The sequence below is a fragment of the Siniperca chuatsi genome, linkage group LG4 (assembly GCF_020085105.1).
Source record: "Siniperca chuatsi isolate FFG_IHB_CAS linkage group LG4, ASM2008510v1, whole genome shotgun sequence".
NCBI classification, from domain to species: domain Eukaryota; kingdom Metazoa; phylum Chordata; class Actinopteri; order Centrarchiformes; family Sinipercidae; genus Siniperca; species Siniperca chuatsi.
This window is the reverse complement of record NC_058045.1, coordinates 4,588,598-4,615,695: the sequence shown is the minus strand read 5'-3', so window position 1 is coordinate 4,615,695 and position 27,098 is coordinate 4,588,598. Positions and strand designations below refer to the sequence as shown.

At 39.1% G+C, this 27,098-nt stretch overlaps 1 protein-coding gene across 1 annotated transcript; it reads left to right on the top strand.

Moving 5' to 3' along the window:
* The first annotated feature begins 496 nt into the window (after positions 1-496).
* On the top strand, positions 497-23,646 carry ptpn9a (protein tyrosine phosphatase non-receptor type 9a). Its single transcript, XM_044191847.1, has 13 exons — positions 497-1,083; positions 8,770-8,913; positions 13,233-13,322; positions 15,467-15,591; positions 15,961-16,066; positions 16,523-16,633; positions 17,188-17,504; positions 18,043-18,130; positions 18,515-18,584; positions 19,335-19,413; positions 19,574-19,724; positions 20,719-20,926; positions 21,248-23,646. The coding sequence occupies exons 1-13, from the start codon at positions 1,051-1,053 to the stop codon at positions 21,436-21,438; spliced, it is 1,713 nt and encodes a 570-aa protein (XP_044047782.1). The 5' UTR covers positions 497-1,050; the 3' UTR covers positions 21,439-23,646.
* Positions 23,647-27,098: the final 3,452 nt, after the last annotated feature.

Sequence of the window (27,098 nt, the reverse complement as noted above, 5' to 3'; positions counted from 1 at the left end):
AACAACGGTCAATTACTCGAGCGGTATCAGACTTCTCATCTAGGTTAACATTAGTTAGCTAGTTCTTGGAAAGCAAGCAAATAAGCTTTTATCATATTTACCAAAATGGCGAACTTTTGCTTATAGGTAAGTTAAGTCAAACGTTTCTCCTCCGCAGATGAATTTAAAAAGTATCTCCCGGTGTCTCTGCACATAATGTTAAAAAATGTTCAAATTACAGTCAAACATCCAAGTTATCCAAGGAGACGACCGTTTTATAGTCGGCTACAATAAGTGAAAGTTAGTTTATTGTTTCAAATTCATACAGCCTCCTGAATTTCAAAGTCCTCCTCATGACTAGATGCAAACTGACACTCAAAATGGTGATTTTCCTGTTTGGTTTCCTATTTTTATGAATGAAGGCGGAGGTCGTGAGCTTTTGTCATTTTCCGGTCTTAACCACCAGGGGGTAGAGCAATATGCAGAAAGACCAGCCTCCAACCTCTCTCACTGTTCAGAGCTCTGTGTGTGTGTGTGTGTGTGTGTGTGTGTGTGTGTGTGTGTGTGTGTGTCTCCCTCACAACATAAAGGCGACGTTCAGGGCTAAAAACTTGCAATTCATGGCATGGAGGAGTCAGCGCACAGCCGCAGCCCTCTGATCTGTACAAGGGTCGGTGAATGAGCAGCAGATCATGGTCTGAACCCAGTTATCATCGAGCCGAAACAAAGCCTCGTCTAGCTGCTCGAGTGTAGTCCACTTTGTTTGTTTTTTCCCCCTCCTCTGCTTTTTCTTCTCGGTGAAATCTGACACACCATCAGCGGCTTTTCTCTCTAGTTTGGATGGCAGATTCGGGTAAATTGTCCTGAGCGTTTCGCAGTCAAACAGTATCAAGAGAAAAGAAACATTCAGCTCATACTGCAGCGTTTCAGATGCCTTCAACTTTGAGCCAGAGGGACAACCCCTAAACCCCGTTTTCACACGAGGGACAGACGCACAGACATCTCCGTCATCTTCCACTTTATGTGAAGAACGCGTCTCGGTAAACGGTGATCAGAGAACTGACGGGGGCCATGGCAGCTACTTTATCGGCGGAGGAAGAACAGGTAGGCCTTAACAGTCTTTATGCTTACACGTATTCCTGCCTATGTTACATCGCCCTAAATGTTCCAGCCTCGGCCCGACCTGGAGGTATTTTGGCCCTGCGCATTGCGTGTGCGCACCGAAGCGAGTGGCGATGGCGGTGCGCAATGGATTTGTTGCGAAATGCTCCTGAATGTGGAGCGGAAATATTGTATCGATTTCTGGCGCTTTATTGCTCTCGTTGCTTTGCTGTCTCTCCAGCGGCTGAGCTGAAAGTGTTGCGAAACAGGCCGAGCTCGCCTTTATCAGCCTCCACACATGTCAAATATTCTTTAATTCACTTCAATCTAAGGTTGTTCATTCGTGGGCACAGACCGTGATATTACACCGGGAAAGGTTTTGGGGGAGATTTGGAAACGCTGTCTGGTTCCACATTTGGCCCATTCAGGAATGTAATAGTGGAAACTTGGTTTATACTGTCATGCTATGTGGCTATGAAAAACTGGGTAAACTGTAACATCTAAGTATAATATGAGTCACACATTCACACATATAAACCAATATCAAGGATAGGAAATGCAGTTTCCTTAATTTTTAGGTCTTATCAAGGTCAAAATGAGTTTCACGCTACTTTATAATGGGAATTATTTAGCCTAAACTTTAGTTTGCCTTTTGTTACATCCCGGCTCCCTGCATGTGAAGATTTTGGTATAAAAACAGTAAGTGGCCAAAACAAAACTTTAAAAAAAAAGTAGCCAAGTCATCACATCACTTAGCCCCAATATGTTTTAGATATTATTCTGCATGTTGGAGGCCAAATGAGGAATTTGATCATTTTTCCAAGAGTTGTTTAATCTGCAGATTATTTTCTCAATGGATCATTCAATCTAAAAAATTTCAACAAATAGTGAAAAATATATAGGCATCACAGTTTCCCCTAGTCCCCAAATCCAAAGTTATTTAGTTCATGACGTTAATGAAGACAACCAGCAAATATTCACATTGGACAAACTGGAACTAAGGAAGTTTAACTTTTTTAAAAATGATTTAAATGATTACTCGATTGTTAGACTTGTTGCAGATCAACTGATTTCTGTCAATCGGTGAACTGAATAATCGTTTCAGTTTGAGTATTATGTACCTGAAGTATCCTTCATGGATTCAGGCCCTGAATAATTGACTTACTTTTTGGATTGAAATACCAAATCTGAATCTTTCTAGGTCAACCTGGATTGCTAAACTCATATTTATTAGTGCACTTTAAATACACCTCCAGCTAAAAGTAATGTAGACTAATACAATGGTCCTGCAATAAATCCTACCATCATGAAGGTTATAATTGTTGAAACTGTTTGTGTTGATTCAACTTTAATGGTCATTGTGGAGGCTGTAGTTTTTGGTGCTGTTTATTTGTATTGTGTTATACTGAGAGGTGTCTCTAATATTTTGTCCACCTCATTTTATATCAATGAGGGTCGACCTTAAAGTGGAGTCAACACCTCTCTAAAACAGTTTCAACAAACACTGAACATTACAACCTTCATGAAGGTTGTATCAGACTGGATTAGTTTTAGCTAGGTGTACCTAATAAAACGGCACCTGAGTGTAAATTATAGCATTTATCTTGGTTTATAGTTTAAACATAACCAGTCAAAGCTTTAGGGGCATAAACCGTACCAAATCATAAGAAATCCAACATGAGCAGAGCAAATAGACTGTTGTTAGTGTTTTTTGTACATTGTTCATTTAACTCTTAACACAGAATAGTTACTGTGGAGGAGGAATAATCAGTTTGCACCAGCTAGATTTTGAATCTATGTATGATTTCTTGGGAATCTTCTTCTTTGGTGCTGGTCATGCTCGTGCCTTCTCTTCCTGCTGACTCCTCTCATCATCTGGCCAGCAGAAAGCCTTATCTGGCTACTCCATTTCCTGTGTGAGCCAGGGCCCCCGCTAGGGTACCGGACGCCCTTATTACATCCACAGCCTTGTGGGGGTGTGTGTGTGTGTGTGTGGCTCTCGGGAGCATACACAAGTGTTGTGGAACTTCATTCTAAAGGCAGCTGTTAAAAGCATTTCCACTAGACTCGGGGGAAGTGGGAGTTTATGAGTTACAGAGTGCGTGTGTGTCTATCATGTGCTTTAGAGAAAATGTATGTGTTGTTTGTGTGTGTTGAGTCTACTCCCAGGAAGCAGTGGAGTGAGAGAAATTGGGGAATAGGGAGAGAGTGACGTTATTGACTTCCTGTTTTGGTATTGACTCGTGCCAAATGGGACTCACTGGAGTGAAGCGAAGCCGCTTGGCAACAGCAGTCCTATATTTGTAAATAGATTAGAATGGCATCTGTAATCAAATAGATTCTGGAGAGACAATGTCATAAAACATAACAATAAAGAAATGCATTAGCCCTGTCTGTAGGATGTAATCATGACGCTGCAGTCACCCTCCACAACTTCCTACAACCCTTCAATAGAATTTCCTTCAGCTGAGACAATAATACAGTCACCATGTACAGTGTGACGCCTTCTGGCTGGAATGTGAATACAATAGACATTATGTCGATACTGAGATATTAATGACCCAATAGTTGTAACAAAGGATCATGATGGTAGTAAGTAAAAACGATCATCCCGTTTTGTGCCAGTAAACCAGCATGTACAATACCGTCGTCCTGGCACCGACGCATCTAAATGAAATGCAGCTATTAATAACAATTATGTTATTGTTAAATGAGCACCATGAGGATAGTCTATCAAATTGTATTAGTGGTTGGCAATATGGATAAAATCATCTATCACAGTAAAGGGAGTTTTAAATCTTAATACACAAAATTTTATGGAAATTCAGTTTAGCTTTTTTTTTTTTTGCTAAGTGGCAAATTATGTAGAGCTGACACAATTAGTCAATTAAATAATAAGTAAATCGACAGAAACTTAATTGGCAACAATGCTAATGTATCACTCATTTACTGTTAAGTAATTATTTTAAGCGATCATGCCGAAAATTCACTGGTTCCAGCATCTCAAATATGAATAATTGCTGGTTTTCATAGTCTTTCCTGATAGTTAACTGAATATCTTTGGGTTTTGTACTATTGGTCAGGCAAAACAAGCACTCTGCAGACTTCTGAGTGTCTATTATCATTTACTAGGGAGTCGTAAATGAGTGAATAAGGGAGTGATTTCAGACACAGCCCCCGTCTCCCTGTGGCATTTTCCTCTGATGTCATAGTTGTTCTCTGGGGCAGGGTCTTCAACCTTTTTGGACCTGTGGACTTGGTTTTAGGGCTGTTTGGCGAAGAACCAATCACAGCTTCATCCAATAACTCCCAACACAGTGAACTGAATCAATTAGTTATCGACAGTCCGTGTCAACACCACCAATGAACAACCCCCTGACAACAAACAGGATTATGTAATGTCAGCGGTTTATTGGAAGGCTTGTTTAAAATGTCTCACTCAGCATTTCAGAACAACAAAATGAGGACATAAAGGCAGCTAAACCAGTAAAAAAGTAAAGACTTGTGATCAGATACAGACTAATTCTGTACTTCTGTACCAATCTCTGTCTATTTAGATTCATGTCAGGCAGTATAAGCCAGAATTAAGTGTTTTCAAATGAGTTAAGAACTTCAAGGAAAATATCTCCTTCCATATCAGAACTGGAGCAAGTCAAGCAAATATTTATGTATCCTCCAGGAATTGAATAAGTCACTCCTCCGCAGTGAGTCTTCCACTGCAGTCTGGTGTGCTATGATGAAAACAAACTGGTTCATCCTCAAATTCCATTCTGGCGGATATGGCCCCTAGTGCAGAAAAACCAAACAAGACTGGCTTCTCCAGGAACAGGGGTCACTGCCTGGAGTTGGCAGGCTCGCCTTAAAAGGCTCAGAGAGAGAGAGAGAGAGAGAGAGAGAGAGAGAGAGAGAGAGAGAGAGAGAGAGAGAGAGAGAGAGAGAGAGAGAGAGAGAGAGAGAGAGAGAGAGAGAGAGAGAGAGAGAGAGAGAGAGAGAGAGAGAGAGAGAGAGAGAGAGAGAGAGAGAGAGAGAGAGAGAGAGAGAGAGAGAGAGAGAGAGAGAGAGAGAGAGAGAGAGAGAGAGAGAGAGAGAGAGAGAGAGAGAGAGAGAGAGAGAGAGAGAGAGAGAGAGAGAGAGAGAGAGAGAGAGAGAGAGAGAGAGAGAGAGAGAGAGAGAGAGAGAGAGAGAGAGAGAGAGAGAGAGAGAGAGAGAGAGAGAGAGAGAGAGAGAGAGAGAGAGAGAGAGAGAGAAGCTGTCAGGCTATTGAAATCTTGGAAACTCAAGTGTACCTGACAGCAATCTGACAGGAAGTTGTCTTTGGCCGACACCGAAGGATTAACGCTTCACAGTGCAACAACAAAGAGCAGACGGCCCACATTAGATGGAACTAGTGGACTTTATGTTAAAAGACAGTACCACAAAATTTGATGATTCATTAGATTAGATTAAAGAGTTTCCCCTCGGGGATCAATAAAGTATTTCTGATTCTGATTAGATAGAGGATTAGGATACTGACTTTGTAGATGCACAGAACTACGAAGTACAGAAACAAAATATGCCGTCTTGTCCCCAGAAGAAAACCTTGTTAACCTTTTCATCAAATACATTTTTCTTCTTGACATCATATATCAGTCTTACTGAAGTCTTACTAAATAATTTTGCAATAATAAGACAAATCATTGCTCGAAGTGCATACAGTATCTTTCCTCCTCAAGTCTTTTTCTATTTGTCTTGTTTAGTAAGTTGACAGAGCTTGATTTTGCAGCAGTCCAGCTTGAACCAACTTGAGCCAAACCCACTTTCAGAGTCAGGAAGTCAGCCACTGTCATCAGTTGTCTGAAGCCCTGAATCATCATCATCATCATCATCTTGGTGATTTCCATCAGATCAGTGGCATCAACTAATTGCACACCCACTAAACTCCCTAGATAATGAAAAAACAGTAAGTAAAAAGTAAAACAGTAAAAATAGTAAGTACACCCAGTGACCCAATGAAAATTTGATAAAATGGAGAATTCCCCAAAAACATGTCAAAATACATTTTGTGAAACACATCGCCCCTTCTCAGTGGTCTTCTTCAGTGACTAGAGCTGCCTAAGCTGCAGGTCCAATGTTTTACACCTAGGTCACATGATAAGATGTGGTCATATGTTCAAAGGTGTCAAAGGTCTATGGTTAGGGATGTGTGACCTCCTTGATTTTTGTCTGGTGGTCCACTGGCTCCTGGTCAATGACCGATCCTTTCCCAGTTGATGTTCAACACTCCATTTGCCGAAGAAGACCATGAGATGTGGTTGAAAACGCTGAAAAGCAAGTGGACCTTTTGATCTTCGATTGATTTATTTTTTTTTACACATACTGTTCCCAAAAGTCAAAAAGAAACTTTTTACTCGAAGTTTAGTATAGTTATACTGGACTGAAAAGAGACACCTGCTAACACAATGAAGTATTTGTTGAGTTTTCTGTCATAGTAATGCACCCAGTTTTCCCTGTAAAATAGGTAACTGTAGGAGTGTAAAGTGTAGTTCGAAGTTGAGAGGTCTGAAACATTTACTGGTCAATTTATGTTTAAATAGTCAATAGTTTATGTCAATATTGTGGAATCTGCTTGAAATGATCACAGATCATTCTCTACTGCACTGAAAGGCTAGAATTCACAATTATACCCCTCCGCATTTTCCCCCATGAGAATCGGATATGAAACAACATCAGCCCTGTCAGGTGCAATCATCCCTCATCCCTTGCATGTTAAGGCATCTGAACAGAGCAGAAACTACAGGCCCTCCTGTCTGTGAAAGCACTGGCTTTCCTGAGGAGAGACAGTGGCATCCTGTCTAGGCTCAGGGCTCGTCAGTGATCGTTTTGTATTTCTAAAGAGCCGTGGACTCCCAGAACTTGACTTCCTGTCTCCCATGCATGCCCCACCGCTGCTGTGCCTCATCAGAGAAGCGGAACCCTGTGTTTAAAGTTAAAGCTTTCATTGCCTCCTCTGTCGCCTTTTGACGATTCACTGGGTGCTGACTCGCTAATTCTGCGGGTGCTGAGGGGGTGGGGGTGGTTTTCTGAGGGAGTGTATAATAAGAGCACAGGGGAGGACAGGAAGCCCCTGAAAGGGCTGTTGGCTAAATGCACAAGTTATTTGCAAGATGGGTAGAAGGCCTGTATGGTAAACACATTTTCCAAATTACAGGTGCAGTGTACGATATGAGATTTATTGGTTGTTTTTAGATTTGAACCAGCGTCTTAACATTGTTTGATTTTATAAAAAAAAAAATTAAAAAAACATTTTGTAAGCTTGAAACTTTTTTCTAATTAGTTAACATTACTTTAAAGTGTGGGATGAAACCACAGAGAATTATCACCCAACTGTTTTGGTTTTACAGCCTGCAACTTAACTGTTTTGCTTCACTCTCACCGCTCTCAAGCACTAAAAACCCACTATACACTACCTTTCCAGCACCAAATGACAAACTGACACAGTTAGCGACTAGCTGGTGAACATACACAGATCAGCCATAACATTATGACCACTGACAGGTGAAGTGAATAACACTGATAATCGTTATCATGATGCAAGCTTCTTTTTTTTTAATTTTAAAAACTATATAATATACTTAAATCTCACTAAGACTTAATATGAAACTAAATACTAAAGAACAGTCATCTTGCTTGTTTGTTTGTTTTTTTATCATATATGGGGGTCTAATTACATCATAACGTCAGTTGTCGTTTTTAGCTCTGGGTTCTTTCCTGTGGCTGCAGCCAGATTTCACAAGAAACTAATTAGCATCTTCATCCTGAAACATGTTAGATGCACATGTGTAAGCTTTACCATCACAGAGTTTGATGGCCAATTAATCATCTTGTTCCTGGTGAAGAGGAATAGAAAACCAGAATTGGGTTCAGATAACAAATCAAACAAATAAAAACCTAAAACCCTTTTAATTTCATTGCCAATGAAGAACTGTTTTATTAGTGGATATCTCAGTACATGACAACTAGACATGACTGGCTTTACTGCAAAGTGCAATTAAAAGTTTGTGTATGTTGCTCTGTCATTATTGCAGCTTCATGTCTTAAACACCAGTTGAGTAGGATTCCATCTTCTTCCCCTCTCATGCTCTTGGACTTTTTATAAAAACTTTCTGAACATTGTTTGCGCTAAACTGGAAGTTTTCTTTTACTGAACAAAATTCCATGCTCATCTATATGCTGCCGTTTACATGCATCACTCCTCAGTTTTTCTTTTTAGCTCAGTCATGCACTGCTATTTTTTATTTTTTTGTCCTTTCATGGGTTCCACAAAGTGCCAAAACTTTCCCCAAGATAGCTGTGGTTAACACACGAGATGAACGAGAGACACTGAGGAATAACTTGTGTAAAACCAGTCTTTTTGGTTGCCTGCACAAATTACAGTTCACACATTTTATTTTGTACCTCCATGTGTATATTCAGTACTTTTCTATAAACACACTCAAAGTGAGCAGGGCTTCGATCATCCTTCAGACTATACAGCAGCATATGAAAAACTATTGTAGACGTCTTACCAGGCCATAAAATTGTCAAATATTCTGTGAGGCCGTAGATAGCACTTCCTCTGAGGGTGAAGTTTAAAGCCCAGTTTCACTTCCTTCCTGTTTGACCCTTCGATTATAGGAGTAAAAAGTTTGACCACATCTGTGTCTGTTTCAGGCTACAAGGCAGTTTCTGGAGGAAATCAACAAGTGGACCAGTCAGCATGGAGTGTCACCGTTGTCCAGAGAATTGGCCGTCAAGTTCCTCATGGCTCGCAAGTTTGACGTCCTCCGAGCCATCGAGCTATTCCACAGCTACAGAGTAAGAAGAGACAAGAGAAGCAACTTACAAATTAACTAGATGTTTCTAATGTTCTGTCTGATGTTCACTCTGGTTATGGCTGTCACTGCAGCCCTTAAAGTCCTCAATGATATCATTTCTGCTTTAGATTCTAAACAGTATTGTGCAGTAATCCTTATTGATTTAACTAAAGCCTTTGACACTGCCGATCATTCTATCCTTGTTGGCAGGCTGGGCAGCATTGGGGACTGGCATGGTTCTCTAACTACCTCACAGATAGGGTGCAATGTGTTAGATCAGAACAATTCTTCTCTCAGCCCCTCCCTGTCACTAAGGGTGTACCCCAGGGCTCAATCCTAGGCCCCACACTATTCAGTCCTTTATGCTGTTGGTCCCTCCCCAGATGCTGTACTTGCATCACTTCAGGATAGTCCTCCCCCCCGACTATTATCTTTGTCTCTTTCTGTGAGACCTCGGTAAGCTATGGCTTCTGTCAGCAGGTTTGACCAAAGCTAACAAAAACCCAAAGCTGCTTGCTTTAACAATTAGAAAGTTATATTATGTGAAAAAAATGTTTTAGAGGAGCTGACTCATCTCAAGCTATAACTCTGGTTGTTTGGTAAAAACAGTTTCCAGTTTTCTGTAACCTAAATTTAGAAACATATCTAACTCATCAGTTTAAACAATTTCTGTTTCAACGTTATTCTAGGAATCTACACCCACATTGGAAAAATCTTATTTTCTTGCTCATTATACTGAATATCAGCCATTATTTCCACAGAACCAATTGTATTATATTAGCCTCTTGTTTGGACCGGATTATGACACAACTGCTAAGTCTGTAACAAGTTGCTTGTGACACATAACTGCAGTTTACTACTTTTCTGATTATTTCAGATGGACAGAAATAACTTATGACAATGTTACAAATTACAAATGTAACAAATAATGTTACATGCTACATTGTTGTTATATCTGCTGCATTTGGTCCATTGGAAAACTATTAAACTATTAAAATGCCTTTTCAAAACAAAAGATAGCAGTTAAACAACACAGAGATACAGGTTGACCCAGAGGTAGAAAAGTAAAGGTCACGTAGAGCATCTTCATCACACCCACAGCACAGTAACTCAAGGCCTTTTTTTATTGAACAAATGTCTTCGGAAGCTCTAGCCAAGCAAGAGATCGCCTAAACAGATGCACCAAAAGCCAGGAGCCAGACGCACACACACTCTCTCACTGAATTATACACGGGGGGATATTTCAAGAAGCAGCATGCAGGCTTATTCAGCTTTCCAGAGCGCTTGAAGAATATCACAAAATAAGTGTTGGTTGGTTGGTACAGCAGAGGCTAAGAGTTATGAGGTTACATTAAATGAGGAACATAAAGTTTCACAGGGTAGGGTATGTTGGGCTCGCATGGCAAACAATATTAAACACAATGATAGAGTTGAATATTTCTAATGTCTGCATAAAATTAAAGAGTTGGAATTTGGTTTCTCTGTACATATAGGTCATTTATTTTTAAAGCATAGCACAACTGCTATGCATTTCTATTGAATATGGTTTATCTTCTCCTTTTTGTTTCCTGTTTGTTTGCTTTGCTCTTAACCACCTCCCTGGGGAGGTGATCTGAAACATGCATAGAAGTATATCTATAGCAGCCAACTGTATCTATAAGTATCTGCTATAGAGACGTTGAGAGGGCACCTGCCTGTGTGCCACAGTTGAGAACAAGATGAGTGGAGTTTGAGGACTCACTGAGTGCAGAACATAATCGAATGTAGCAGAGAAAAGATGGCTGTTCCCTACATATCACAGAAATAGCAGTTGGTGACCTTTTGTGATATTATTATCATCAAACCGGAAAATGATGATCAAGATGAAACCTCGAGGGCAGGGGCAGTGGATCAGACTGCAGGTCTCATTTATTTTATGATCTGAAAATAACATCTAGATAATAACATAATCAAGACCTTCTCCTCCGAGCCACATAATAACCAGGGAGTTGAAGATAATGTCTCATTTTGTCCCGAAATGGTCTTTACTGCTGTAAATTTCATTCTGGCCAAATTTGAATGCAAAATAGGATTTATCTGCTCAGATCTGCTCCGGTTTATCCCGTGGAGCAAATGGAAAGTTCCCAGACGTCTCGCACAGACTCTAATGACCTGAATAGCTTCAAGACGGGGCAGGATTTTACCCCCTACCTTTTAGTAAAGTCACTTAAATCACCAAGGTGGGTTCTTATTTCTGCAATGAATAGTTGGCCTGCATAAACGCGACTCATTTATGAATGCCTTGAATGTGACTTTGAGAAGGATTAGTCTCCCCTGCCATGCCACAGTTCATTTAACTCAGTTTAATGCTGCGTCAGCACAAGGACAGAGGCTGGGTACAAGTAATTTGTCAGAACAAACTAAGGAGGAAAGTTTCCAGTAAAGTGTTTGTTGGGTCGTGGGGGACATACAAACAGGCCAAGCTGGCATTTAAACTGAGGTGAATGGTCGTGTGAATAGGGCCTGGTATGAAAAATCTGTGTTCATCTACTGTAACTGCAGAGTGAATAGTTTCAGCTAAGACTTGCTGTATTTTAATGAATCACTTAGATAAACTAATAAGTGTCACATATACAAAAAAAGTTACAATTTTAATTTAGTTTCACTGATGCCCATGCATTTTTCCATATATACATATTTATACAAAATCACATAACAAAATTCTACTACTCGTTAATCCAGCACAATTTTAATATTCTACAGAACAGATTTTAAGCCAAAAAGCTGTTTCTTAATAACAGAAATCTGTGTTTAGTGCCAAGAACATGGTATAACTAAAGATCTTCAAATATACTTACTGTAGATGGTGTTATTAAAAAGGGTAAACGCAGGTTTGGCCATTCTTTATACTTTAGTTCCAAATATTGTTTTTCATTTAATCTCAGGGGAAAAAATGTCATTCATCTGTTGATGCCTATTTCACTATTGATTATGCTAGTATTGTTACACTACAAAGTTCCATCTTTAAAAAGTCAAAGTCATTCTATGGTTCTCAGCAGGGAGGTGGTTAAGAGCATACCAAACAAACTGGAAACAAAAAGGAGATCAGCAATGTTCATGTTATGAGCCTGATATGTTTAAAGGAATAATTAAACATTTCTGGAAATATGCTTATTCACCTTCTTGCCGAAGTTGGATGAGAAGATTAAACCCACTCTCATGTCTGTCGATTCAATATAAAGCTACAGCCAGCAGCCAGTTAACTTAGCTTAGCTTAGCAGAAAAACTGGAAATGGGGAGAAGGCTAGGCTGGCTCTGTATAAAGCTCACTGATTGACATGTTATATCTTGTTTGTTTAATCCGTACAAAAAGTAAAGTGTAAAAATGACACGTTGCTGTGTTATGAGGGGTTACGTGTGGGACTATTTCTTGGCTGGGTGCAGTAACGTCTTAGAGTCTTTTCGTCACAGTCAGGTTGCCAGGCAACCAACAGAGATTCCAGGAAGTTACTGCCCCCGACCAAGATAGATTCCAGAACATAACCCCTATAACACCGCATTTTTACACTTTGGTTTTTGTATGGATTAAACAAACAAGATATAACATGTTAATTAGTGAGTATAAGAGGTGCTGGTAGGTGGATTTCCTTGGTCCCAGGTCATTTTAACTTGTCATTGTCAAACATTTCCCTTTGTTTCAGTGTCATCAACCATTCTCTAGACATTAAGGCTCAATCTCAGTTGTCAGGTACACATTTTACATTAAGGCATTAGGTCTATCTGCAGAGCTCTGATATTACATTACTTGGAATATGGCTCCCCTCCAGAAAAAAATATATACATTATGTTTCTTTTTAAACTGCTTATATCAGTACATGTTAGTCTTTCTTTCACATTTGTTTCCCATTACAAATAACACATGATTGATTAAAGAAACATTTAAAAAGAAGAAGAAATAAGAGAGCTGCAGTAAATGTGATATCAATCAATAGATGCAGTTTTCTCAATTGAGTGGAAAAGCCTCTATGAAAACCAAACCCTCTGTTAGGATCAGTGTAAGTGAAAATATTTTGGGTTAGGTAGGTTCTCAGGTCCTCCAGATAGGTTAGCTTCATCCCATATTTATCACTTGTGAAGGCCACATTATTTAAAAGACCAAAACAGTAAATTGGCCGTTAGAATGAGTTGGAGGGTGGAAACCTTGCAGAGAGGGATCCTCCTGGCAGGAAAGTCAGACGGGTAATTCTCTATTGTTCACAGAAAGGAACTCACCTCAAAGTTGACTGCCTGCTAAAGTTATTCCACCGCCTGACTTCACCTGCTGTGATCTGTTGTTTTCAGGAAACGCGTCTTAAAGAAGGAATCGTCAGACTTCAGCCTCAGGAAGAACCTCTGCGCTCGGAGCTGCTCAGTGGAAAGTTCACTGTGTTGGTAAGAGTCTCCTATAAATCTCCTCTACATTTGGCATCCCTTAAAAGGAAAGGTCCAGTCTGATGTCACATTACAGAACAATTAAAGTATAAGGCAGGCAATATTCTACAATTTCATTACTATAAACAAATCAAATGAAAAGACCAAAACCAACACTGACGAAATCCTTCTGACAGTATTGTCTGTGTATCCAAAGCCTGATATAGCTTATTCCTCTGTCCCCTAGACCTCCATTGTTGTCCAAAAACTGTTGAAAACACATGTCCAATGAGACCGATTGTTGCACTGTGACATGTTCTTTCGTTATTATGATAAATAGGTACTGTAGTTTGTGTTTGGTTTTTTTGTTGATCCCAAATACACCGTCTTGGTGTCATGTATGCTTACTAGAGAACCAAAAGTGTATTAATCTGTAGCTGAAATTAGTCTCCAACAAACACACTATTTACTCCTATTGAGTAACATTTGCTAAAAGAGCTAGGCAACGCAGGCCTAGCTCTTTTAGGAAATTACTTGGCCTTTTTTAAAACTGAAACTGTATACTTGTGATCTGTTTTTAAAGACTGACATCTTCAGTAGAAACTAATGGGTTTGGGTCAGAGTGCCACAGGCACGGTGGGAAGTCAGAAAGTATTGAGACAGGCATTGTTGGGTTTTTGGTAATTTCACAGATGTTGTTGACAAGAAGAATATAGAACAACAACATGCTTGTCCTTTTTAACGTCTGAGCTTACAGTCCCATATTCAGCTGTTGTTTATCACGTTTTTTGTGTAATTATTGTTGTAAAATGTTGCTTCTATGCTTTTGGTTTCAGTTCAGTCTTTTCCGATAGCATGATGGAGGATACAGTTAAACATGCTTCAGTCTTGTATTGAATACAATTACTCAGGTTATGACAAAGATAACAAAAATGTTCCATATTGAACATGTTAAGATTGTTGGGTTGTCTTGCTTAGGATCTGTTTCCTCTTCCTGATGTGTTACCTTTCAGACATTTAAGTTCTTCTGGACTTGGTCAAGGAAGCAGCTTAGTTTGAGGATCAATCAGTCAATAACTTACACTTCAGAGGATCCCAACTTGCTAATTGACAAGAAGGTTAAGGGTACAAATTCTGAAAGCAAGCTCTCATAATGAGGAATTAAGGGTCATTTTGGGGTACAAGTTGTTGATTGACTGATGTGCCATATGGATTTCCTCTGCCAGATACATTTTCCTTTTGTCAGCCAAATCACAACCACAAACGATGCCCTTCTCCCAGCACACACACACACACACACACACACACACACACACTGTCCTGCATTTCCCCTCTTCCTTCCCCATTGACATGCCACAGAGGCATTGATGCTGCACATCCTCTTGTCTGACGTCGGAGGTCTCCAGCCTCAGCAGAGGGCTTCATATCCTGTGTGAGGTATTTTTAGCCCCCATGCCCGAGAACACAGGCTTATTTGCTTACAAAGGACGGTACCATAGTATCTTTGGTCAGCAGCTTCATTCAAGTGAAAAGCCTCTAGTTCTTTTGACACCAGCAGCCTTAACACTGATCAGGTTTGACATGAAAAATATGTTCTGTGTCCCACTTATGAAGAAAAAAGAGCTGTCAGACCTGCAGCATCATTATTGACAATAATTGTTCCTACTGCTGAATTGTTGACAGCCCTTTTTGGCAGCGTGCCAGTAACCAGCATATGAACTTAAGTGCCCCCCTGTGGTCATTGTTCATCCTTCATTTTTGCAGAGCTTCCATTTGGCAGCCTTGTTGTCACACTTTAAACCAGCCCGAGTGAACTCATTCAAGTGGCTAAAAGCACCATTTGATTTCTATGAAAAACACATCTCAGTCAATCCACTGGTAACATTTTCTTTACAGGCATCATAGTTCATGCATCTAATAAGAAATCCAATGATAGTTATTGGAGATGCAGAAAAAATGAAGATAAAAGAAACCTTCAGAATACAAAGAGAGCTCACGTTTAGCTGCCTTGCTCAAGAGAACCAAGGGATGCATAGAGGGGAATTAATCCAGTGCTAATATTGTCAACAGTTTAGTACAGGGAGTTTGAGTTGGTAGTGAAAAGAGAGTAAACAAGTTACACTAGTTTGAATACTGATATAACCTGTTAGTTTTGTGTATTCCAGAGTGTACGGGACCCTTCTGGGGCATCTATTGCCTTGTACACGGCCAAACTTCATCACCCAAACAAGACAGGCAACCATGTGGTGCTTCAGGCGCTCTTCTACCTCCTGGATCGGGCCGTGGAAAGGTAAGGACCGTGGATAGGTAGATAGCTTGAATATAAAATAAACTGTAATAAAATAGCTAAATTTTTGCTTGAAATCATTAGTGAAATGTTATCTGATCAATACTGGGCATCCATTTTTCCCTAGAGTAATGTATCCAACTTTAGCATTGGAATCTGGTGCAGCATTTTACTTTAAACTATAAACCAAACACTTCACCCGTCTTCCATGGCAGCTATACTGTATTTGAAGTTGTAAGTGGTATTTTAATATGCTGTTTATTCACTGTGTTGGAGAAAAAAAAACTGCACTTGTTGCTTGCCTACACGAGTTAGCTGTTACCTGACCTGTTTGTTAAGATATCCAAAACATTAACTTCTGTTTGCCCACAGCTTTGAGACCCAGAGGAATGGCTTGGTGTTCATCTACGACATGGCAGGCTCCAACTACACAAACTTTGAGCTGGACCTGAGCAAGAAGATCCTCAACCTGCTCAAGGTTGGAATTACAGTGCTGCATTTTACATATATACATATACAGATTGGATTTTCTGTCATTGTTGAAAATGATTCACTCCTTTCCAGAGCCAGGTTAATACATAACTGACGAGTTATGTCCTTCATCCTGTGAAGAAGCAGACTGATTAAAACTGAGTTGGTGTCTTCAAGGAATTTAGTCCCGGTCCAAAGGGCAAAATGAATGGCTCACCGAATGGGTCGACAAGCAAAAGAATGATTTAATCCACACAGCATGACTGTGTTATACTCAGAGTGGTGCTTATTTTGGCAGGTACCTGCAAGTATGCCTACATCTAAGTGATCTGTGCTTTAAGGGTCTAGTAGTATTTCATCGACTGTATAAATCATGACTTTCAAAGAAGAATGAAATGAATTCTGTTGAATATGCAATGTAAATTGTAGTTTTTCATAAGTTGTGCTGTCCCATCTCCACCAGGGGGCATTCCCTGCCAGGCTGAAGAAGGTGTTGATTGTCGGGGCCCCTGTTTGGTTTCGAGTGCCCTACAATCTGCTCAGCCTGCTTCTCAAGGAGAAACTTAGGGAGAGGGTAAATGACGGGGCTTGTTGCTCCATGTTTATGATAATACTTTATTAAGAGTTTTGAAAATGTCTGTTTACTTTTTTGGAGTGGCATACAATGATTGAGCAGGCACTTAAGTGTCATTGATTGTTGTAAGTGATCATTTGATTAGGGGGTTCTCTCTAACCACTAATCCACCCTGCTGCCTCATGTGTCCCTGGGATATTAATGCTTGAATCACTGGAGTAAATCACCCTACCACATTACTGTCCCTGAAGAATTTCATTAGTATGGATTTCTTTAGAGTCTCCTGATGGTCTACTGTTAATTGTTTCAGGATTATTCATGTAATCAAGAATAAACAAACAAACAAATACTGTTTGACACAAAAAGTGAAAAACAAAACAAATATTGAATACCGGTTGTCAGCAACTTCAGCCCTCCAGCAAAGGATACCAGAGTTGACAAAAATGTTTTCCAACTTATTCACATCTTATTTGATAGTTACACGTTCAGCACAAGCAGAAGCCTGAATTTTGCCTTTACTGGGTCCTGTCGGTCCCTTTTTCTTCTAACTCCAGGTTCAGATGGTGAAAATGGCCGAGCTGCGCCAACACCTCCCCAGAGACTGTCTCCCCCAGCACCTCGGCGGCCTGCTGCCTCTGGAAGCATACAGCTGGAACCAGCAGCTACTGGCGGGCCAGAATGGCCGGGTAGACCCAGTGGACGAGCTGGTGGGCATTCCCGTGGAAGATGCTTCCATTCACGTCTCCGGACCAGAGTCCATGCGCCCGCAGGAGCTGCTGACACACCTCGGCAGGCTTCAGCGCTCAGGCATCCATCAAGAGTATGAGGAGCTTCGCAAAGAACCGCCGCCTGGAACTTTCCACTGTGCACAGTGAGTTTACAGCAGCAGACATGCGTATCTGCTAAAAACTTTAGGGCTAACATTTGGAGCTCTGGATTTTCATTACAAACATGGTATCATTACTCAAAACAAGGAATTATTACAGCATTCCCTCACTTATTACTTTTTGTAAAAGCAATGAATTTGTTTAGTTTTACACCCTAAAACGATTGTCCCAGTTTAGGCTACTTGTGATCACTGGGAAAATAATTATTGTGGACCTAAACTCACACAACTAGCAGTTTCAGTCATTTTTAAAGCAAAAATGCCAATGATGGTTTCAGCTTCTCAACGTGAGGATTTGATGTCTGCCTTTGTCATGTATGATAGTAAATTGAATATTTTTGGATTTTGCCATATAAAACAAGCTATTTAAATATGCCGCTTTGTGAAATTATAATGGGCAGATATGATTCAAACCTGGGACATCTGGTTTACCATTTGTAGATTGTGTCATTTTTAAGTATTGGTGGAAGCTGGCTACAACAGTTAAGTGTCATGACAAATGTTTGGTATTATTTGTCTACAGATCAGCCTACAATCAGGAGAGGAATCGCTATGGAGACGTGCTGTGCCTTGATCAAACAAGAGTTCGTTTGAAAGCCAGAAGGAATGAGGTTTGTGCTTTTTTTTTTTTTTTAATCTGTATATTACAGGTGTCATTCATATCAAAAGAAAAAGGCTGCCAGTTCCATTCACTCTCAGCGGCCAAGAAATGTGCCAAGCTTCAATGTTTTGAAAGGCTGCCACACTGCCAGTATTGTGATTTACAAGCTAGTTGGTATTTGTCCAGCCTGAGAATGAGTGTAACCAAAGTATTTTTATTCTGTTGTGTTTACTCCTCTAAAATAATGCAATACTCCATCAGCCCCATGTAGACAACTCAGCTGTACAGTCTCCTTCGGTTCACCTTTTTAGTGTTTTCTTGAACTGACATGATATACTTCATATTTTGCAAGGGTTACTTCCATCTTTGTAACAAAGCTTTGTTGTTCCCACAGAGATCAGACTACATCAATGCGAGCTTCATGGACGGCTATAAACAGAGGAATGCATACATTGGTACTCAAGGTATGACAACTGTCACATATTTTTAGTTCATGCTCGCTGGTAGTATTTAAAGAGATACTTAAATATTCATTTGTGTTTATGGATGGTTACATGGATATTTTTGCAAACAAAAGTTCAAATGTACCCAATTAAATTGGACAGTCGGCTCAGAAAACCCAAACCAACAACCCTACAAACCTTTTTAGTTTAACATTGAAAACTGACATATCAGCACAAGATTTAAACAAGAGGTAGAACAGAAAATTGTCAATAGCAATGGACCAAGCACTGACCCTTGTGGTACACCAACAATAACTTAAGTACATTCAGAGATGATGATTTGTGAAACTTGCACAACATAAGGTGGAAATTTGAAATTGTAATATTGTTTAGGATATCAGTATTCAGCTTAGTGTTTACACAGAGATTTAATTATCACTCCTTCGAGAGAAGATGGCCAAATGTATTAAGTGAGGCAGAATAAGCTGGTGGACCTACAGGTACAGGATGTACATACAATACACACTGAGGTCAATTTTGTGATTTAAAGAATTGTTAGCAGTAAATGAAGAGTTAAGAACTGGGAAAGATCTCAAGTTAATTTTCACTACCACGTTGTAAAGTAATGGTTGTCTTTATTAGTACAAGTTGTACAGAGTGTAGCTCTGCTATTCTATGCAATCAAATTGATATACTCCATTACACTGATCACTGACTGAACTGAACTAAGTAATTTTAATGTGCTTTGAATCTCCTGTTGTTGCTGTACAGGACCACTGGAAAAGACCTACAGTGATTTCTGGAGAATGGTTTGGGAACAAAACGTGCTTGTTATCGTCATGACAACCAGGTAATTTGAGTTGATTTTTTTTTTTTTTAAATGCCAAAAATAATTCATACTTGTTTGTTGAGACAAAAAAGGTTTCTCCTTTTAAAGTTAGTCAGAATTAGTGTCTTAAATTTATTTAATCAAGAATGTTAATCAAGTATATCTTCTCTCTGTGCTGCAGGACAGATGAGGGCAGTCGGAGGAAGTGTGGACAGTATTGGCCTCTGGAGGAAGGGGGACAGGAGGTCTATGGCCATATGGCAGTGGTTAACCAAAGGGTTGATCACCACACCCACTACAACCACACCACCCTCGAACTGCACAACACTGAGGTACAGCCATGGACCACTGTAAGAATATGTATTGCAACAGGATTGTGCATACCGGGGAGGTTTTTCATGTAGCAAGTAGCAACAACATTCAGTTTGGAGAGAATAAAAAAAAAAGCAAACTAGGTAAATATGCAAAGTGGAGTCAAAGATATTTTTCAGTGGAAGTTCTGGCCAACAAATTGCTATAGTGAGATCCATTTTCCTCTCTTTATCCAGGTCAGATGAAAGCAGGATAAGCAATGTACACCAGACGCCCTTTTCCTCCCTGAACTCTGCTGGAACTATTTCTTGGTTGGGCACAGTGTCTTGTCGCCACCATGAGGTTGCCAGGAAACCAGCAAAGACTCCAGGAAGTCACTGCTCCTGGCCAAGAAATAGTTCTAGCACATAACAACCTGTAAAACCACAACATATCGTTTTTACATATCTGTCTGAGTACGGATTAAACAAATGAGTTACATTAAATATAAGTGTTAATTAGTAAAATTTAGAGATGCGGTTAGGTGTTGTTTTTTTGTTTGTTTTTTTACTTTGCACAGAGCTAAGCTAGCTTTTTCCCCTTTTTCTAGTCTTTACTTTATGCTAAGCTAATCACTTGCTGCACTTGCTGGCTCCAGCTTTATATATATATATATATATATATATATATATATATATATATATATATATATATATATATATATATATATATATATATATATATATATATATATATATATATATATAATATTACATATATATATATATATATAATAACCATGAAAGTGGTATTGTTCTTCTCATCTAACGTGCATTCATCTAATGGTGCATTCAAGCCATATTTTAAGAGCAGAATGTAATTTTCAATGTTACGAGTATCGTAGAAAAGGTTTCAGTTGTAGTCATCTGGACACTGTTTTCAGAATCAAGACATTTCGGCTCCCATCCGGAAGTCATTCTGTTACGAGTAATACACAACAAGCACATAACTAAAAATCTTTTTTTATCCATTCAGACATGTGAACAGAGACAAGTGAGTCATTTCCAGTACCTCAGCTGGCCTGACTATGGCGTTCCCACTTCAGCAGTGACTCTCATTGACTTCCTGGGAGCTGTGAAGAGACAACAGAGGAAAATGGTGAAGGCCTTGGGACTTCAGTGGACAGGCCACCCACTGGGACCCCCAATGGTGGTCCACTGCAGTGCAGGGATTGGGAGAACAGGTGAGATCGTGAGATTGTATTTTTCCAAAAGCTTGACGTCTAATTATTGGCATTTATCATTATGTCTTCATCAGATTGTTTTCAGACAAAATTATTATTTTGTAAAACGCACATATTTCAGGGACTGACACCCAGTTTTGAAATTATACTATGAGCTTCAAGGCTCAGTAACAGAGTTGATGAGATTGTAAAGCTTTAGACCAAATATGAACACAAAAAGCCTCAAGTTAGCTCAAAATGTTTAAGACGGCATTAACAATTGTACTTCATTGTCAATAATCGCTTAAAAGTGTCACTGCTAACGAGCCCTGTTGTTGGCAGGTACCTTCTGTGCCCTGGACATCTGTCTGTCCCAGCTACAGGACGTAGGCTCACTAAATGTATGCCAGACGGTGCGACGCATGAGAACACAAAGGGCCTTCAGCATTCAAACCCCAGACCAGTACTACTTCTGCTACAATGCCATTTTGGAGCACGCCCAAAGGCAGGGCCTGCTTCCAGCCAATCAGTGAGCTTCAGCCCTGACTTCCCAAACCAATCCATGAGCCCTGACATTTCTGCAGTCAATCTGTTAACCCCAAGCCGTGTTGTGTGACCAATTAGTGAGCCCAGGAAAGGTAACTTCCTCACAGAAGCTGTCCTTTGAAACTAGGCCATTCTTCTTCTGCAAGCCAGACCAAGACAAGACAGTGACAAAGAAAGGCTTGAGTGTTGACATTATGATGTTTCAATGTGATAACATTCTCGCTTCCAACAATGTGACGTTTTGTTTTTGCTGAACATATCTCAGAAAATACATGGTGGCGTGAACAAACTGCTCCTTTGCAGTTTTGTAGTGTGATCAAGATAGTGTTCATCAACCTTTTTATTTATTTGCCACTTTAAACTGATGGTTTGAAAGGAGCAGTTCACCCTAAAATAAAAAATCAGTCATTATCCACTCATCCCGTATCAGTTAAAACTCCACTAAAGTTTGTATGACTGCAAAACAATTAGGTTTATTTGTAGCCAAATGAATGCCCCATAGGCATAATTACTGTACACGGACAATATCTTGGTCAGATGCATGACGTAACCACTGTAGTTCCATGCCAAGTGCTTAACTTTTATGCTTTTTATGTACAAATTGTATTTATTGGCGTTTCAAGTGACATGGGTGAGACATAAGTTACTGACACAATTTTCATTTTGGGGTGAAATGATCCTTTTAACTAAGTACACCATTTTCATTCCAAACAGGGAGCAACAATAAAAGGTTTTAGATATATTGCGTTCAATGTAGTACATTTTTAGAACATGGTATGTGTCACATAGATGGTACGAGGTAGTTCTACCTAGTCTCAGGAGTGTCATACTGAACACAAGGATGTGAAACTGCCCAACTTGTTGCCAAAAAACAACTTAGTCAAAAAGTCTTTTGCCAAGAAGTTGTTGTATTCCTTTGAGGTTGCATGATGCATTCTCTGCTGCCTAAGTAAATATCTCTGAATGGCAGTAAAGAGAGGTAAAGCACATCCAAAATGATCAGGCTGTAAACTCCCAAATGGACATTACATCCCCTCTGTGATCACTCATTAAATTGCTGTCCATGTGAATTCCTCCTTTAGTTTTTTGTTTTGTTTTTCCAAACGTATCCATTGAAACCCAGACCTTCCATCTCACCTAAATATTGAGATTGCCTGACTTGCAGTACAGACAATGACCAGTGTCTGGCCGCCTATGCTCACTAGCAGTGCCATTATGCTTTAGTGATTGTGGGAATGTATTGCTAAGCGCCCACACACATGCACACGCACACATTTTAGAGCAGTCTGCAGTGACTATGCCATTGAGGCATGCATCCGTGGAAGTCATCAGTTAAGACCTCACGAGTAGTGCAATACTTTTTTTTTCTCCTTTTTTTTGTTTTTACACAAATCATGTCTTAGCACTTTTAAATAACTATTCCCAATGTGCTCTGAGATTAGTCATCATGGCGATAGGATGGGATGACAAATAAAATTACTCAATAGTAATTCTGTAGGTCTACATGTGATGCTGGGATAACTTGATTGTCATTGTTAAATTTAGTAATGCTTAAATATAATACATTTAGTGACACTTTGGACTTACTGTAAACATCTGCATAGAGCTTTATTGGGACAAATCAAGAGGATTTTACAGGGAAACCATGAATTAATGATAGAATCGCTGAATAAGCATGCACAAATCTGTGCCTACGCCCTATAAAGTCCTTCTTGGGCACTTGAGTCAGAAATTTTGTTTGAAGTATATTTTCATTATTATTGTTACTTTAAGTTCTACAGACTGTGGTTGTAATCAGTGATTTCATCTGGTCCCAGTATCTTGCCATTATTATAGAGTACATGTACAAAAACTGAGTGTCTGTGTCCTACGTTGCATTATGTTGTTGCCGGGTGAAAAAAAAAAATGTGTTCTTTACTACAGAATTCATATTGAATTTGCTTGTAGTGAAGCATTTTTAAGTCTGCCATCCTCATGCACTCTGATTTTAGAATTATGTTTCCTTTCAATGGTGGACGCAAAATGTGCCCTTTTTTATTTTTCTATTGTATTCAACAACTGTTTTCATACGATTACCCAGGATATACAGTTATCTACATTAATTTTATATTTGTTCAATTATAACCTATTACTTTATCATTCGTATGACTATTGAATCAAGCTATACTGTATTAAATACGAACTATGTCAGTGTATTCGTTTGTAAAGGTGTGTGTTTGTTGGCATACAACGCTGATTTAGTAGAACTGCCCTGCAGTTTTATTGGGAATGTAATGTTTCTCATTTTCCAATCAATTAGTTTTTTGATTATGGTATTTTCAATTTGGCAATCACAGTTTGACTGTCTTGTATATTATACATTTATGAAGACTTCCCTAAAGCAAGGCATAAAAAAAAGTGTAAACCAGTAAAGAACAGAAAATATAAAGCAAACAAACATATGGAGAGATAAGAAATTAAGTTAAATTTAATGTCACTAAAACAAAATCAAAAAGGTGTGTGAATCGGGTTTTACATGTTTTTAATAAGTAACTTTACAGCTGCACTAATCGATATTTTTATATTAACAATGGGTCAAATGACAAAGCAGGCAGTTGTTTCCAGCAAAAACAAAGCTCTAAGAAACCCACCTGCCCAGCACCAGATGGCGGACAGACAAAGCTAGCGATTAGCTTGTGAACATAGCGGAGCATTTAGCCACTAGGAGCAGCATATTTCCCTCAAGAGCTGCTGGAGACCAAAACAGAGCCAAAAGGAGTGAATATTGGACTTACATTTGTCGAGCGTTTAGAAAAATAACTCCAAATGAGTGCAAATGTTGCTCTGTATCTGTCAATTGTGTAAATACAGTAAGTAACTGTTTGCCAACACGTTCGCCGTAAGGACTTTATGAAGTGATAATGTGTTACTGTTGAGTCTACAGCTTGTTCTGCTGCTCCCAAGCAACCAAAAAAAATAATCGATTAATGCAGGTTTAAAGAATTAGATCAGTGGGGTTTTTAAAGTTTGTCATTTCTGTCTAGATTAGAGTATACAAAAAACCCAAATACTGATAAATGAGTGGAGAAATACAACAAATAGAGATGCGGGCCTATCAAAACAGGAAAGCAGGGAATATATTTTGGAAGAATTAACTCTGCTGGAAGGATTAACACCAAAGTTCAGTACAGTCACTCATCTGTATCTACATTCATCTTCAACTCTCATTACAAGGCTAGGTAATGATTACCAGTCATTTCAGCTGCCAACTGAAGGTCCAAAACATCACTTTTCTCTTAAAATACAGAGCTAGTGGTTGCAGTACTACTCCTAAACTGCTGCATATGCTCAACAAATACAGTGAATTTAGCTAGACTGTGGGGCTTACCACCACACCAAAGAGAGCAGTGTAAACAACAGCATTGAAAAGGGAATACCAACAAAATGATGTGTACTCCCACTACGGTGAAACACTGCAACTGTGAAGCATGCTGGGAGCTGAATTCAGCAGAGTGTGGGTATTTCTTTCTCAACAATGCTTATTTTGGGGTGTGGTATGATGTCCTCGGGGCAAATTATTGCTGTATATTGCAGCAGTAAAGCTTACCGAGGGTAAGATTCAGTGTATGCATATTCCTTCCATTTAATATTGATCCCATTTTACTGTGAAGCAGACACTGCTTTCTCTCCTTAGCAACATTAAAATGTGAAATTGCTAAAAAAAAAAAAAAAAAACAACCTTTTATGCTTTTATCTGACAGTATCCTCTCAGTCGAGGCCGCCATCCATCATGAGCCTTATTAGACAGTGCCCCGCTTGTCTTAGTGGAGCACCTTTTATACTGACAATTTTCAAACTTATTTTTATTTATCGTTAAACTACATGCCAATATTCCTGTATTACACGTCACTGCATCACAGGCTCTGAATCCTACACGACGATTCATTTGAGATCCAAGACCTCTGATCGTCCTCTTTCCCACATCAAACTTTGGATCAAGAATTCTGTTTCTTGTTGTTACTGCTCAGCCCTTGACTGCGTCAATCTGGGACCAAGAATGCAGAAAAAGCCTGAAAATCTTTGGAACTATACATTTTAACCACACGTGACTTCATTTTGTAGTTTTTAACTGCGAGACTTTCATGAATGCACAACCTAATAATGAAAAAAGGTCGATCCTAAACAGAATTCATGTAGCATTTCTAGAATCTTGGACAAATAGACTGTACGAGTCTCCTTCCATCAAGCAACCGTTTTTGGATCTGCAGGAAGATTTTCAAGGCTTGGGGGAAGGTTTTCCAATAAAATAAAGTACTCAGGAGTGTAAATGCTCAAAACAAGTATTTCAAGATCTTAGAGACAATTCTATACATGAATGAAGCTGCTCCATCAAGTATGAAATTAGGAGTCTTGGGGCTGGATTTACTAACCTTCTTCAGGAAACACTCATTATTTGTGTATTTTTCATAAGGTTATTCTTCAGAATCAAAGTTAATCAAAATGGCATTCATAAAAATAGGCAACTTTCCCAATTTCACCATTGTGTTACCTTAAGAAAGGCCTTGGAAATAAAAGATTTAAAAGCAAAGTTTACAAATGTGTTACTGTTTTTTCTTAGCCCATATACGTTTTTTTTACTGATCATTTAAATAAATGTACCTCATTTATCTTAACTTTTCTTTATTCAGTGCGATTGTCATATTGCAAGTGAGAAATGTAGACATTTACATATAACACAAATCTTTAGGTGAAGAGAAAAAGCATGATTTAGAGTACTTTCACTAATGGTTTAAGTAGACCATTAGCCACTCTTAACAGCAATAACTGCACTACAGTTGCATCTATGGAGTACCGCCCACTGCCGGAACTGCTTACAAAGGCCCTTATAGGAACCTATAGGTGATAAGAGATGAGACTAACGTCAAGAAATAGAAACATTCTTCTGCTGTAATGTGTGTTAAGAGAGGTATTCTCTTGAGGTGTGGTAGCTCGAACGAAGAGCTTAGGAATTGAATACAGTATCAGAAAGACTAGACTAAAGCTACAAGATGCACACATATTTGAGTTAGACCAAACTCTAATAATAAGCCATTTTATATTTACAGCAACAAGAAGGTTTAATTCTATTAGAAATAATAATGCAACACAATCATATTTATTAAACATAATTTTATCTGCTGCAATGTACTGCACAGGTCAAATGTAAAGGAGGCCCACAATAATCCCAGCGCAATTATTTTTCATAGAAATGAAAGGTGTATGTGGAGTTTGGGTTATACTATATTCCCTCGGGGGTCCCAGATTTGACGCCTTTGTTAGCAATAATTACGGAAAATACAAATACAAAAGCATTGTTGGATTAAAAGTTAATTTATTCAGCGAGTGCAATAAATGCACAGACCGTTGTCACAGTGTTATGAGTTGACATGCAAATGCCAATTAACAAAATCCAGCAATCGGTGGTGGAAGAAGTACTCAGATATTTTACTTTTCAATAAAAGCAGTCATAACACAATGTAAAAATACTTTGGTATGAGTAAAAGTCCTCGTTTAAATGGCTCCTTTTAGTATTATTTTATTGTATATATTTAAGTGGATTATTACTGATCCATTAACATGTAACAATGATGTCGCTGGTCATCTGAACAAGACATAAGTTTAATTATAA

Excerpts from the sequence above, each read along its gene's own strand:
- ptpn9a (XM_044191847.1), top strand. The coding sequence starts at position 1,051 with ATGGCAGCTACTTTATCGGCGGAGGAAGAACAG. Across the intron at positions 1,084-8,769 it reads TATCGGCGGAGGAAGAACAG|GCTACAAGGCAGTTTCTGGA; the intron begins GTAGGCCTTAAC and ends TGTCTGTTTCAG. Across the intron at positions 19,414-19,573 it reads GTTATCGTCATGACAACCAG|GACAGATGAGGGCAGTCGGA; the intron begins GTAATTTGAGTT and ends TCTGTGCTGCAG.